Source organism: Crocodylus porosus, unplaced genomic scaffold (genome assembly GCF_001723895.1).
Source record: "Crocodylus porosus isolate Cpor-Errol unplaced genomic scaffold, CroPor_comp1, whole genome shotgun sequence".
Lineage (NCBI taxonomy): Eukaryota > Metazoa > Chordata > Crocodylia > Crocodylidae > Crocodylus > Crocodylus porosus.
The window spans coordinates 232355779-232371557 of record NW_017728886.1 but is presented as its reverse complement, the minus strand read 5'-3'; the positions used below and the strand labels follow the sequence as shown (position 1 = coordinate 232371557).

The 15779-nt window shown below is 39.9% G+C and overlaps 1 protein-coding gene across 2 annotated transcripts in view; it reads right to left on the bottom strand.

Annotated features, from left to right (window-relative positions):
- Window positions 1-15779, bottom strand: part of MTDH (metadherin) — a 33876-nt gene that overhangs the window by 10488 nt on the left and 7609 nt on the right. Inside the window, exons 2-8 of one of the 2 annotated variants that reach the window (XM_019550933.1) lie at window positions 12551-12655; window positions 7949-8030; window positions 7101-7277; window positions 5530-5598; window positions 3983-4222; window positions 2893-2979; window positions 1780-1878 (exon numbers count right to left, since the gene is read on the bottom strand). In XM_019550933.1, coding sequence (XP_019406478.1) covers window positions 1780-1878; window positions 2893-2979; window positions 3983-4222; window positions 5530-5598; window positions 7101-7277; window positions 7949-8030; window positions 12551-12655 — 859 coding nt within the window. Of the gene's footprint in view, window positions 1-1779; window positions 1879-2892; window positions 2980-3982; window positions 4232-5529; window positions 5599-7100; window positions 7278-7948; window positions 8031-12550; window positions 12656-15779 lie in introns of both variants that reach the window. The other variant, XM_019550926.1, reaches the window with a different exon arrangement.

The window sequence follows — 15779 nt, the reverse complement described above, 5'->3', positions numbered from 1 at the left end:
CTATGGATGCAAGCCAGTGTTTTGCTCGTTTTACTAGCTGCAGCATCACATTGAAGGCTCATGTTCATCTTGCGGTCAATGACAACCCCAAGTCCTTTTAATTCGTAGTGTTATCCAATGTAGCGCTGCCAAGGCTATAAGCATACTGCAGGTTTTTCTTCCCAAGGTGGAGAACCTTGCATTTTTCAGTGTTAAACACCATCAGGTTCTCATCTGCGCATTTGCTGAGCCTATCAAGGTCAGCCTGGATTGCCCTCCTGTCCTCGGGTGTGGATGCTTTGCCCCAAAGTTCGGTGTCATCGAAAAACTTGGCCAGTCTGCTTCTGACTCCAACATCCACATCATTAATGAAGATGTTGAATAATGTGGGTCCAACGACAGAGCCTTGAGGGCACCATGAAGACTGACTTCCATCAACCACCACCTTTCAGGTCCAACCACGGGGCCAATTCCCCAGCCAGCAGATCGTGGTAGACCCAAGACTGCAGTTGGCCAGTTTCACCAAGAGGTGATCATGGGATACCAGATCAAAGGCTTTTTTTGAAGTCAAGATATATGACACCAATCTCCTTTCCCTTGTCCAAGCGACAGGTTACCTGATCATAGAAGGAATTGATATTGGTCTCAAGGAAGACCTACCCACAACAAACCCATGCTGGGTATCCCTCAGGATATTGCCTTCAGCTAGTCTGTTAAGGATGGTCTCTCTGATAATCTTTTCCAAGACTTTGCCCAGGACAGAGGTCAGGCTGATGGGCCTGTAGTTTGCCAGATCCACTTTCCTCCCTTTCTTGAAGATAGGCACCACACTGGCCATCTTCCAATCTTCAGGAACTTCACCAGAGTGCCAGGAGTTCTCGAAGATCCATGCCAGGGGCTGGGCTATGATACTAGCCAGCTCCTTGAGTACCCTGGGGTGTAGATTGTAAGGGCCAGCTGACTTGATGGTGTCCAGCCTCTCAGGGTGTTCCTTCACAAGGTCAGCATTGATGGAGGGCAGGGAATTTCCCTCACCCGGGCCTCCCTGCCCTGTAATGGGCATGGGTGTCCTGTGGGACTGATGAAAGACTGGCACAAAGTACCCATTTAATAGCTTGGCGTTTTCCTGGGCGTCTGTTGTCAGTTGTCCCATCTGGTTTAGCAGGGGTCCAATGTTGCCCTTGCAGCAAGCTGGCTGGTCAATCATCACTTATTGGCAGGGGCCTAGAAAATTTTACTGGTGCACTCCTAGCGTTTAAACATGTCTCACAATCACTATGTTAGGCATTTAACAAACTAGGCTGACTACAAATGTCTTCCTATACTTAAAGTTTGCAGTGTGGTATGAATACAAACAATTGGAATAGAAAGGCTTGTCATACATTTCATATACTGGAATATAAATGCTCCGTAAATTAAAAACTATTCAGATTATAGGAGTGAGCAAGACTTTCTACCAAAAGCCACGTGAAATTGGACATTTGTAGATGGGCAGGGGCTTTATTATTTTCCCCCTTAAATACCATATCTGAACTAGGTAAATTCCCATCAGTAGTTATCTTTAAAAATCCTAAAAAAATATATTATATAATTCTTTAAAGTAAGAGTTCTAGACATATTATTTTCTAGTATCAAACATCACCTTTAGGTATACAAATGTCCCAGAACTTAAAAAAATTAGATATCTAAAGCAAAAATGATCACATAAAACCAGAAAACAAGCTAATCCACAGCTATGCTGAGTAACTATAAAAAAAAAAGTTACCCCTCCCCACTCTCAAAAAAAAATTAGGAACATACTTAACCCGGACCATTCATCATCAATAGGGGGTTGGCTGTGGCTTAAATCCCACTGGAAGTCAGAAGTACCAGGCTGAGAAACTGGTTCACTGCTGGATCCTAAAGGGCAAGAAATCATGCATTTTTTTTTATACATAAAAACATGAAACTTTTTTTTAAACTTTGGTATTGTGTTGCTGAGTTCTCTCATTTAAAAATACAAATAAAAGTGTGGGGTAAAAAGAAAGAAGACCAAGACCCATGTTTCCAAGGGGTTTATTGGTACAGGAATCCTGTCTATCACCTGGGAACACACATCAGCTGTTATGCTGTAACAGTAACTTGTATCTGCATGTTCCTGCAAACATACAAGTTAGCTAAATCGCTGCAATTTTAACCTCATTTTATTTAGGGTTAAAGTTTCAATGGTTTTAATACTTTCCCAGGCTCACTCAAAAAACTAAAGACACAGCATTTGGAATTTTTCATATATAGCATTTTTAGGCAATTGTATTTTAATGTTCCTTGGTCAGGTGCCAAAAATTTAAAGAGTGACTATCCTTCCCTGGACAGCAAGCCTCATATGTGCAGCCTGAGATAAAGAAATGACTGAATGTTCTTCCCCATGAAGGTCACTTTTCCTGAATACCAAGAAGAAAAGGAGGACTGAAAAAGACAAATTTACCACCTCTTATTTACCTTTTTTATCCATCTGAAAAGGTAACTTGGACTCAGAGGGTGCTGGCCAGGGTCCGTGTGGCAGAATTGCTCCTGCTGCAGCCCTGGGAGGCCCTTAGTGCTGGCCCTGCACTCCCCTACCTCATCTGGGGTAATCTGCTGCACGCCAAAGCACGTGTGGCACAGGCTTTCCCCAGGACAAATAGCAGTGGTGCAAGGTGCACTGCCGCTTCTTGTTCCCGGGGAACCAGACATCCGTGCTTGTGTGGATATAGCCAGAATGTTTACTATATCAAAACTAACTGCAAGCTGACAAAATGATTGAGAAATTATTTTCCACAACTTAGTCTTGATAGCTACAATTTGTATATAGAACACTGCTGCATTGCAAAAGTATGTCTAGTTCAAATTCCTTTTTTAAAGTTTTTTCCCCTAAATTTGGGAAGTTAAACATACCAGAAACTGCAGGAGCTAGTCCCAAGGAACTGAAAGAAGCAGAATTTTGTTCAGAGGTATTGATCCTTCCATCCACATTCCAGGCAGCTAGAAGAAAAAGTATAATAAAAACTTTCATTTTTCCATATTGCAATGTTGCAGGCCACTGGCTAGTTACCTAGAGATGTAAAAAGAGAATCAGTAAAGAAATTCCAACTATATACAGCCTATCATTACCTAGAGCAGTGGTCTCCAACCTTTTTAAGGTAAAGATCACTTTTTGAAGTAAAAGGGCAATCCAGGATCTACTGCCCCCCCCAGCCGGTCAGTGTGCGTGTGTGTGTGGGGGGGGGACACAGATCAAAGCCCCCACCATGAGGGAGGGAGTGAGGGCAGGGGTGAGGGGGGCCCTGGCTGGCCGCTCATACATCCTGCTGCTCCCAGTTGCGGAGCCTCTGACACAGTTTATCTGCGTCAGAGATGGACTGTCAGGGGCTCCCTGATCGACTGGTTAATCGGGATCAGCCAGTTGGTGACCACTGACCTACAGTGTTTTTTCACCCATTGAGTGTTTCAAAGGGACAGCCAGTGCAGAGAGGCTCTAAAATTTGCACCCCCCTCAGTTACAGTTGGCAGAATTGAGCCAGATTTGCAAGGGCCACTTTTACACCTCTCAAATGTTGTAGATTTGCGAATAATGGACTGGCTGCTGTTGAACACCAACAAGAAACTAAAGCAAAACCACCATACTAACATACACATTATAATATGTGTGTGTATAAAAAAATTGAAATAAAGAGAAAAAATTCAGTAGAAAACTATTTTCTAGATTAATATTGACAGGGAAAGGCTTTTAAGAAGCGTAAGTTAGTTTCTTTCACAGAAAATGTCTTACCTCAAGCCTCAAACACCTCAGACGAGCCACACTTAAATACTTCTTTCCACAACTTTTCATTAAGGCAATAAAAATAGTTTTCTTTATTATCAAACAAAAGATGCCTTGAATTTCTAATAGTTTAAATGCACTGAAACTACTTAAAAGGCTCACAGCCAAGCGTGGTTACATTTTTACATTCAAGAGACCCAAGAACATTCTCATAGAGCAACTTACTAATGCCGTGGAACAAAGGACGCTCTCTCCAGGTCCTGCCCACTAGGGACGCACCCCAATCCTTTCCATTTCCATTAGCATCTCCAGAATCCTGACCCCACGCAGATGTCTCAGTCTTCCTCTTCCCAGTTGTAGCTGATGAAACAGATGCCCATTTCTCGTCACCTGCACTGATCTGGGAGATTTTTACAGACTTCTCATTCCAGCTTCCTCCATTTACAGTAGGGCTTTCACTCAATCCTGAAGAAGCTTAAAACATCACAAATAAAGTAACTGGATGAAGTGCTTAAACACAATTTTCATATGTTTGTTATTCAGTTAGTAGCAAGAAAATGAGAGGTATCACCACCTGTTAGATGAGCTGTTAATGCAAGAATCATCTATTGCAAGACAATTTCCATTACCTCCTATAACCCTTTTTAAAGGTTTTTTTAAGCCAGTGGTGGAAAAATGAATTGTTTTGAGTAAGATTTACAGAACCACTTATGTAAAAAAATGTACACGTCTAGATCTCTCACTTTATTACATTCTTGGGAAGGTGACAAAAAATTCCAAAATTCTCCTTCCTATGACCATTGATAAAGAACAAGTTTTGTTTTTCCTTCACCAGCTCTCCTCAGGGTTGTAAGGGCTGTCTTATCTACTTTCATCTTTACTGTATGCTTTCTTCACTTCCTTCCTACTGGAAATGACTAAATACTTTCATCTGACATCAAATTAAGGCTGTTTTAGTCAACTAGTACCAATGCCAGGTTCCACACACGGCATAGAACCAATAGGTGAGATATCTTCAGAAGATTCCAGGATGCAATTCATGCTCCATGCCACAGAGGGAGATTAATATTCTTCTCATTATTCCCCTGGCTCCCAAGGTCCTCACCAATATGACTTATGAAAGAATTCTGATTAGCTTTGGAGTTGAGAATCAGTATCAGCCTGAACCAACCAGGCACCGATAAGGACTATATCACTTTAGAGCACTGGCCCCTATTATGCCTATTCAGTATCTTATAGCCAGCTGGAGAACATAATGATTCAGAAAAAAGCACAAAAAAACCCCGAAGCAGCAAAATTATATGCTGTGGGGAAAAAATGCTTTTTGATCCCTAAAAGCTAGACTCCTAAAGCACAATATGATCATCTTACTTTTATCATCATATTCCATTATCCTTCTCATGCATTTTCTTTTTCTTAAGCAATGTTGCACAGGAACACTGCTTTTAAGCAACGTGAAGCAATGACTGAGACTTCTGTTGGCCATGACACTTCTAATAACTCAACATACACCCATTAGCTAAATTACTACTTTTCATAAATTTAGGTCAGTTATACCACAAGGCTTAAGAAGTAATTGTCTAGGCCTGACAATGCCAAACTAAAGTTTCTAGTTTTCTTGGGTGAATATCTTCTTTCTGAGAAGACGCCAAGCCCTAACACGCACTGAAAACAAAAGGTACAGCTCAGAATCCTACATTCTGACAACATAGAATTCTGTTTTGTTACAGAATTAATTAATAAGTTAGGATGCCAAGCAGTCTAACTCTTACCTTGTTGAATTGCTGAATCTCCTCTCGCAGGTTTACAGCTGCTAACTTGAACATTCAGAAGTGTATCACCTAATTCAAGGAGAGAAACCCTTTACAAACTATTGTATGTGTCACTATTCACTGCTGATATAAAAACATCTTTGTCTGCAATATATTTCAAAGGATTATCCTTTTAACAATATGCAAAGCATATAAATATCTTAAGTTGTAGAAGCAAAATTAAAACTAGGTATTTCTTTTTATTTTACATAGATTTTAAATACCAATACACCTGTACGCCTTTGAAATTAACCTGGATTAGGGCAACATCTGAAATAGTGTGGCGCAATATAGGATGTCTAGGTCTGAACCAACATAGGGCACGTGGTCATGAATGGCAGTTAAGTACATAACCCAGCTAACAGCTTGACTTTTCTTGAAATGTTTGGTTGCTTTCTTTCCCACATCCCTACAGAGACAAACAGAATGACTGACTCAATAGTCAAGGGCAATGATGGTATAGTCAGTCAGGATGGAAGCCAGCAGTGATTCAAGGCACCAAGGTGTCAAAGTCTGAATATGAATTTGCTACAGCACAGCACCTAAGAAAAGCTAAGCTGAAGCTTTCTCCTACTTTATCAAATCACTCAACAAATTCTTCTGCCTAATTAGCCACATGATTGGTTCCCAGCTAAGGCAGAGTAGCTTAGAAGCAAGCTGGCATCTTGAGGTATCACAGTGTCTACTTAGAGAAGTTATTCATCTAGCAGTGAATAAGGCAATGAGTTTTTCCCCTCTTCTTGAGCTAACAGTGCTAGCTGAAAAAGAAATGATGTAGCACTAGGAGCAAAAAAGGTTTTGTTTTTACTTTAATACAGATGTGAAATTACTACATAGAGAAGTGAAGAAACTTCCACAGGTGGAGTCAGAAAACAGAGGGGGCAGGACATTCAGGCTAGGTACCACACACAAGTTAGTACCAGAGGTACTGAACTGTAAACATTCTCATCTGCTCTCTGCCTAAAAACATTGACCCAACAACAGGGATCTTATAATAGGCCATGTACCTTTTGGGAAACAATTGTTTAACAACACTAAGGATTTTGGCTCCCAAATATGATTGGCATCCTTTTGTCTGCAAGAGACTGTGGATATTGCAGCCTATTGTGTAGATGGCTTGCAGTGTCTCATGTGACCGAATAGTCCAAATCAAGATTTACATGATCTGTGGCAATGGTTGCAAGTGTAAGCATCATGATTGGGTGGTTTGGGAGCTGCTTGCTTCATGCAGACTTTTCTCTTCAAGCTGTTGAAGCCAATTCCTGTTGTGGACTTTAATGCCCTGGTGGAGACGGTAACACTACTTGCTCCAATTGCTCGCCAAGGTCCGTCATTGGTAAGGATCAATTCCAAATGCCTTCATATTTCACTTGCGAGAACTGAAGTGATGCTGATGCCATTATGATAAAAGATATCACCCACAATAAGTCTTGTTTTTCACCTATTTCTAAAAGTAGTTCTTAACTTTTGCATTTCTAAAACACTGCTTGGTTTTCAGTTTTTCTTCCCTCTTCCCATTTTCATTCTCATACCTTTATTTTTTCTTAGACCAACTGGAAGAGATGGTGTAGGTATTAGCTGTTCAGGGGATATGGTAACTGCATCCAACCCAGGGAGATTTGATTCTACTGAACCAGTGTCGGTCAATACTTTATCGCGTTTACGCTGCTGCCGTTTCTCTCTGTTACTGATTTTAGTTTCCCAGGCTCCTATAAACAGTGCCATAAGTAAAAGCATCATTAGATAGCAAGATACAGTAAAGAAGTGCTAAATATTAATCGTTTATATGCCACCCTCCCATAAATCTGGACCTAAACTAATTAAGATTAAATCTGAGTTCTAGTTGAATTTGCTTATAGGCTACAGATTTGGTAGACTCAAAACCAATAGGCGAGAAAAAGGTGAGAAGAGCAGCATAGAACTAAACTTTGCAAGTAGTAGGTAAATGGTGCAATTCGGATTTTAACATGTCCTTTTCTGCACATGATAACCGTAGCAGGATGTCTTTTTTTTTTTTCTTTTTTTAAACAATCTTGCACCCTATACAAGTCACAACACTTCAGGGAGGATAAGATAAAGGCTAAACTACTAAAATATATCAAGTTATATTTTTCAAAAAATGCCCTATTTAAACATTCCCAGATCAAACTGCAGTACCACAGCTGTAAAGCTCTCATCTTAAATTTCTCTCTCAGACATCCTTGATTTTCATATACAACATGCAATAGCTTTATCTTTAAATACTTAATTTGCTAGAAAATACCCATAGAGACACAGTAGATTTAGTAAGAAAGTAGCTACATTTTTACCCAAATATGTAAGTCATAAATAGCACACAGACCAACATATAGTTCAAACTGCATTTTTTTGCTCTTGGTACCTTCATCGACTTCCTTTCCATCTACACGCAACAGGTCCTGAACTGTTTTAGAATCTCCCTTTGATTTCTTTTTCTTCTTGGACTAGGAAAAAAACCAACACAAGAACTCAGTTTCATTTCAAAGAAATCAAATAATTCTAACCTGAAACTTACAAAATGTATGTCAGCAAAAGTTTAAGAATTAGATATTTATAGACTGGAAATGACAGTTTAATCTATGTTTGAAATTAATTACAAGGACAGGCCTCACAGCTATGTGAACTGACTGGTAAAACTAAATCCTTAAAGAAAAGAATGAATACAGTATGGTGTACATCTTGCAATGAAAAACACAGGCCACACTTACTGGGGGACAACATCTGGGAACGCAATGACTAAAAAGAACTTGGGAGATGTAATGGACAAGTGGGGGAGGGAAGAGGGGAGAGAGGAAGGCCAAGAACCAAAACCAATTCAGAACAAAACCTATTGTACTTCTCTGTTATCCTTCTGCATGCCCAAACCTTTCAGTTTCTATACATTATCAAAAGCAAAGAAGGAATATACTAAAGGTAATCTACAAATTACTGAATGAAGTCTGTCAAATGACAAATATAAATAGCAAACTAAGGCCTAAATATACACACATATATATAACTTGCATAGAGACAGTATCCTTTTTTGTTTTTTTAACATTATTGAAGAAGTCCTGGACACTAATATTTATCATTCAATAAAGCCTTGAAAAAAGGGATTATCTGCTGCCAAAAACAAGGATTATGAAAAATCAATACTTCAAAAATTATAAGTTTGCTTTACTATCACCCTTTACCAGGATTCAATGGTCTTCCTTACCACCTGCCAAACTGTCTGTGTTTGCAATAGTTACTATCATAATGACATCACTAACTGAAAAACAGCCAGGACATACAAGATGAATATACAAAACAGAAGTCAGCTCTTTCACAAAGGGCTCTCTATTCATTTTAAGTGATCACCTTCTGCAGCACATACGGCTGCCAATCTTGGTTCTGCCACCAGCTGCACAAAATGTCAAGAACTTGGCAGACATACCAAAAGCCTAAAGTCTGTCAGATGCACTGGCCTCTCCACAGATAAAAGTGAAAAAACCCCCAGACCTATCCTCCTACCCACACACAAGATATAAAAATTTTGCAAAAACAATACATTCTGAGGTGCAGAAGTCTCAGCTTTCAGTTTACATGCAGTTTTTATATATGAAATAACCACTTAATTCCAAGACAGCTACTTGCTGTCCTAAACCACAAAGAAACATCACTCTGACAAGGCTTTCAATATTTTACTCAGTAGATACAAGCTATTAATGGTACATGCCATGTATGAAAAGAGGGTGATTTCTCCAGGTGACAAACATGGCTGTCTACCTAATTATCTACACAAAAGCTTAAAGAGAGTCCAGGGTTCTGAAAAGTACCAGCACATACCTGAACTCTACACTCTCTAGCTATACTTTCCTTTTAATAATTTGTGCACAGACCCACAGGAATTCATCCTGGAACCAGTGCTGTTCAACATATTTATTAATGATTTGGACACTGGCATAGAAAGCTTCTTGAGTAAGTCTGAAAATGAAAAAAAACTGGAAAGGATTGTGAACATGTTGGAAGAGAGAGCACAATTCAGAAGGATCTCAATACACTGGAAAGCTGGGCTGGAACTAATTAGATTAAGTTCAATGTTGATAAATGCAAGGTGCTACACCTCAGGAAAACCAATCAAAAATGTGCAATACCTGGCTGGATAGCAGCACACTGGAGAAGGATCTGGGTGTCTTCGTAGATCACATATTGAATACTGTATTTGTCTTTTGTGCTGCACGATGCAATGGCACAAAAGGCAAATACAGTTTTGGGATGCAGCAGGTGAAAGGCATGGGAAGTGACAGTGCTTCTTCATTTGTTGCAGGTTAGACCTCATCTACAGTATTGTGCACAGTTTTGGGCTCCACATTTAACAAGAACATGGAGAGGCTACAAAGGATCTAGAGGCAGGTGACAAAACTGATAAAGGGCTTGGAAGTTGAGTCATAAAAGGAGAGACTGAGGAGCTAGGTATATTCAGTTGGCTGGAAAGGCACTTAAGATGCGATAGCCATCTTCCAATATCTGTAGGGCTGCTATGAAGATGAGGAAAAACACCTTTTTCTCTTACTGTGGAAAGCAGGATGCAGACCAATGGCTTGAAGTTGCAAAGTAGGTTTTAATTGGGATATCAGGAAAAGCTTCTTTACTGTGAGAACAGTGAAACAGACTGCCTAGGGAAGTTGTGGCATCTCTATCACTGGAGGTGTTCAAGAAGGTTGGACAGGCACTGGTCAGGGAAGATCTTGAAGTAGCTGTGCCTATGTTCTACTATGGGCATTTCCCACATGGGTGTGCTTTTCTGGTTGCCACATGGGGCCAGGAAAGAATTTTTTCCTCTCTTGCTTCTGTATGTGTTAGGGTTTCCCCCCCACAAAAAAATCTTCCTCAGAACCACTGGATATTGGCTGCAGCCAAGGCTGGGGATTTTGACTGTGGTGTCCCAGTGCTCCTGCTAGGAGTAAAGCTGAGGCTCCTGGCTTCCCCACCCCCCAGCTCAGGTTCACACCAATCACCCTATTTGGGGTCAAGAAGAAATTTTACACCATGGTCAGTTTGGTATGGGGGGCGGGGGAGCGGTCTTCTGTAGTAGGGGGCATGGCCCTCTTACTTGAATCTCAAGTGTTATTTTAACAACCTTTGCAGCAGCACCAAGTTGGCAGGTTAGGATGTGACTATCACTGTATCAGGGTTGACTATGTAGTTTTGCTAACTGGTTAGATCAGAGGTTGGCAATATTTCTGGGCAGAATGCCAAAAACACCTGCAACCTCAACTTGTGTAAGATGCTGGCATACTAGGGGAGCCACGAAGGGGCTGATCCTTGTTGTGGCAGTGCAGCCTCAGTCCTGAGTGCTAAGCAAAATAACTGTGTGCCACACCAGGCCAGGGGTTGCCTACCACAGGTTAGGAGTAAGTGCTCCATTGTGCTCTGTTCATGGCAGGGCAAAGTCAGACTGATAGATTTTGTGGGAAAAAAGGAACGAGAGAGATAAAAAAAAATAACTATTTCATACCAAATGTCTTTAAACACAAAGGTCTTCGGCATCTTTTAGAATCCTTAATAGAACATTTCTTATTATGCAACATATTACTACAGAATTTACTGCTACAGTAATTTTCACTAACTTAAAGACTCAAACCAGAAAAACATGAACAGTTAGGAATTGGCAAAGATATACAATGGTCTTTTATCCTATTTACAAAATATTTTTAATATATACCATGAATTTGCATTCTAAACAGTTTCAGTTTAATTAGACTGATAGCAAAGAAAAAAAAAAACCCTTAAAAGCAAAAATGTACTTGTAGCCAGAACCAATATTTTCCAATCTTCTATAAATCAGAACATTATGTCAGTCTATTTGACATGAGAAGTGAAGCCAGGAGATATTTACATATATTTTAAGTTGTACAACCCCACGGGAAATTTGGTGCAGTCTGGACCAAAAAGAACCAAGACAGAAACCTGTTTTGACCATATGCCTATTTAAAATTGTTGTTCCTACAATAGAATAGGGAGTACTATTTTCTTTCTTCCAGTTTTAAAGTCTTGTACAGTCACCAAACAAATGGTCAGTTCACCAACAAGATTGTGCACGTGGGTTGGTGAACTGACCATTTGTTTGGTGACTATACAAGACTCTTTAAAACTGGAAGAAAGAAAACAGTACTCCCTATTCCATTGTAGGAACAATTTTAAATGCAACAAAGCATTATATTAAAAAATACACATCAATTCTTTAAAAGAACCAAATTTACATTTGGTTAAGTCAGTAGTAAAATATTCATGTAATTAATTGCATAACAAGTTGAAAGTTATATATTCTTTATTTGCCAATATTAGACTTCAAAACGATGCATGTGTCTTCAGAAATTAAGGATAAAAAGACCATCTAAAGGCCAGATCTTGTAAGCCTTAAGCCCCTGACTCCCATTCAAGCTGCAGGGTAGGGGTGTCAAACTCATCTGGCCAATGCATGGCCCAGAGCCTCATGCAGCTGTGCTACACATGGCAGCCACTCTGGGATGCAAGTGGAAACAGGCACTGCAGGCAGGGCCAACTGGTACACCTGACACACTTCCTGCGGGTCACATCGAGACCAACAGACAACACCAAGGGGGCCAAATTACGTAGCTCCATGGGCCATAACGGGCTTGTGGGCCTTATCTTTAACATCACTGCCCCAGGATGTATGGAAGCCATGTACAAAAATGAAAATTGCTGCAGATATATTACATTTTTATGTAGAGAAGCAATTGTTCACCATTTTAAAATTTCATAAAAAGTGCAAATATTCCATAAATCAAGTGGGTTCTGAGTATTTTAGATATCTCTAACCGACAGCTGGATTTTTTTTTTAAAGTAAATTGAATCAGACCTCTATAGCATGGAGAACCTTCTGCCTGCTTATATACAATCCTGGTTAGGGTCTTCAGGTATTGCAAACGTAGAAATATGAAAAAATAAAATTTACTGCGGTTTCAAATCAGGAACTGACCTTCTCATTCTTCTTTTCTGCATCCAGTGGCTGCTTCAGATTCTCTTTACGAGCACTCTGAGTTATTTCATCCTCAGACACTTCAAGGAGAGACCGTCCATTAGGCTATATATGTAACAAAAATTAGAGTCAGATTAAATCTGGAAAAAGTCAGATGAAGAAAAGCTTAAGTTATAATCATAAGTACAGCAAGCGAGTTGAAGGCCAACTGTTCTCTGGAAAGGGGCTGGCAACCTACAACCCATGGAGCCATTAGATCTAGCCTGTAGACAAAGGGATTCAAGTGGCAGGAAATTTCCCCATGCCATCACAGGGAAAAGCAGTAGTAGTGGCTGGGTCCTAGTGCCCACCCTGACACAAATGAGATCCAGCCCACAGCCTTAAAATGTTGCCAGCTACTGGTCTTGTATATTATGTGGGGAAAAAACCCAAGTGCCAGCTGATTAATCATCTTCTAACATAAAACCAAATTAAATTTTTGACATAAAACATTTGCAAAAATTAAATGCATGCTTTCAGGAGAGAATCAGTTGGCTTTGTTTACTGTATGTAGTCTAGAAACAAGTATACCAAGAAGTAAATATCATTATAAGAGCAATTTGACAACAGACTAGTAGTCTATATAGGCAATACCCTGAATAGCCACCGTCTTGCATGCCATACACAAGCATATTAAGAAAGGCATCCAAAGGAAGGAAAACCAAGATTGAGAGCAATCTTTTCCTTGTAATAACCAAGTATTCCATGGCATCCTATACAACTTGACTATTTTTACATAAGATGAACGGCACTGGTAGCATTTGAACAATCTTCTGCCTAAAAGTATTATGTGTTTAATTTCTTACTAACAAAATTTGAACCTGCCAAACTTCCAGGAATCTTAGTGTGCTGTAATTTAATTACATGCATCTTGGATTCCAGCTAGGTTTTGCTAAATGTAACAATATTTAAGAACTTTGCTAGTTGGGTTTTACAAACGAACATATGAAACTGTCTAGCCACTGAACTTACATATAAATAGGATTATGCATGTTATTTCTTTACAGGCATGCACATGAAAGCAAGCACGTATTATATAACCTACATTAAAAACTGTACAAATATGAAAGAACTTTAGCGCCCAGTCTTCTATAGCACTGTTTCTCAACCTGTGGGTCACAACCCAAAACTGGGTCACAAGAATATGTGAAAGTCATGAACAAACTTTAAAAATGGATAATCCTTTAAAGGAGAAAAAGGTAAGGAACCTTGGCTTTTCCCTGCCAGGTTGGCAGAGCTCCAGCCTGCAAGGGGCTGTCTGGGGCCCCTCCATACCCCATACATACCTCCTGCCCCACACACTGGGGGAGGGGGGGAGGGGCTGGGGCCTGTGGGCAATGGGTCAGGAGTGAGGGGCATTGGGTCAGGACCGGCCAATGTTTATAAATGGGTTCTGGTACAAAAAAGGTTGAGAGCCACTGTTCTATAGCAACATTTCTCAAGTGTCACAAAACAGATCTAGGCTAAGGGGATGCAGCACCATGTGGGCATCCCTCTAGCATGCTAGTTAAAGGACCACAAGGGATGCAAGCTGTGGTGATGTACATGGGCTTGGGAGAGGTGGGCTGTAGGATAAAAAGAGTGGAGAGTCCCTGCTCTACAACATATTATTGTAACACAACCATTTTATATAGAATTCTTACAGTATTACTGATTGTATGAGTACAAACTCCATCTCTGTTGAAGTCCTGGAAGACCAGTCACAATTTTTTGCCAAGCATATGGAATGAGGGATTAAAAACTGAACATCCCCCATCCAAATTTAGGAATGACTTTTCAGATCATCCCATCAGATACGAAGTCTTTAAAACTATCAGCTGTTGGGTTACTGATTTCATACAAATATACTTGGATCCAAGCTATTAAAAGAACGATTTTTAAAAGCAACCCCTCAAGAAAAGTCTCTACACTTCTACTTCAAACACTCTGCTCCACTCTTAAGTGTTCTGGTTTGTTCAACTCCTAAATGCTGTACTAATACAGAGCAGCAACAGGCCATTCCTACTCTCTTACTTTTTTAAACCTATAGGCATATTACAGTCAATAACCTACATCAGGGGTGGCCAACCTGTGACATGCGTGCCAAAGAGTGGCACAGGCAGCTGTTGTATTTAGCACAGTGGCAGACTGGGGAGGGGGCAGAAAGTACAGCAGATCAGGGAGGAGGAGAAGCGGATCAGAATTGCACTTGGGGAGGGGATGGAGCTTAGCTAGCGCCTCTGTAACTATTCCAAATTACTTGACAATGGATAAAATCTGAACACTGTGTAACCTCTGGATGTATTTAGACTTTTCAAAACTAAAAATATACAAGTAATCTCTCTTAGAATTACTTTAAACTTTACAGAGTGTACAACCAAGGACATGGTGAAGTGCATCTTTTAGGTGGGCCCTGAAGTGAACTAAGGGAAGGCTGTTAAGCTGCACAACTGTCACTGAATGAGGTTCTATGCTACCTTGCCTTCAGGAGATAGATGAAGAGCGAGAAAACAATTTTAGGAAAAACCAGGATTAAGAAAGCCTTATTAAGAAGTTCGATTAGAGATTAGAACCTTAACAGCAAATTGAAAGGTACAATTTTAGCTTCAAGTCACCTTAAAAAAAAGAATTATAGTTCTGCATGACATCTGAATAAATCAAGTAGATTTTTATTTTCTTTTTGGTTAGAGCCTATTTAGCAAACTTCTGAACTAAGCCCTAGGTCACAAAAATAATCCAACCTGTACTTTTTCCAAGCCTCATTAGCCATTTATCTTAAAACAAGACCATGTCAGAGCTCAATTATTAAAGATTTCCATAAACTCCTACACTCAATCCTTCATTTAATGGTACAAGGAGCAAACCTTGCTATGTTACATTATGCTTATTTTGATATAGTGTACCACTGATATGATTTTCCTAACTGCAGAACACTCGGCATTACTTTGTGTTACCTTAGTTACCTTACCTACCGCGGCAATTTCTAAAACTATTAATAGAAACAGAATCATTGTCTATTAGAACATCTAGTCTATCCTCTGCAGCAGTCAACACGTAGCTTAAAATGACAGCTTAGTATTGAAGCAATTAAATTTTCTGTCAGAAAATGATAAAGTCAGAATATCTTTCCAAAAGACTTCAGCAGTAAGACCTAAATTACTTTACACCCAAGATATATTGTTACCACTTCCCTACTCTCCTTGCCAAAACC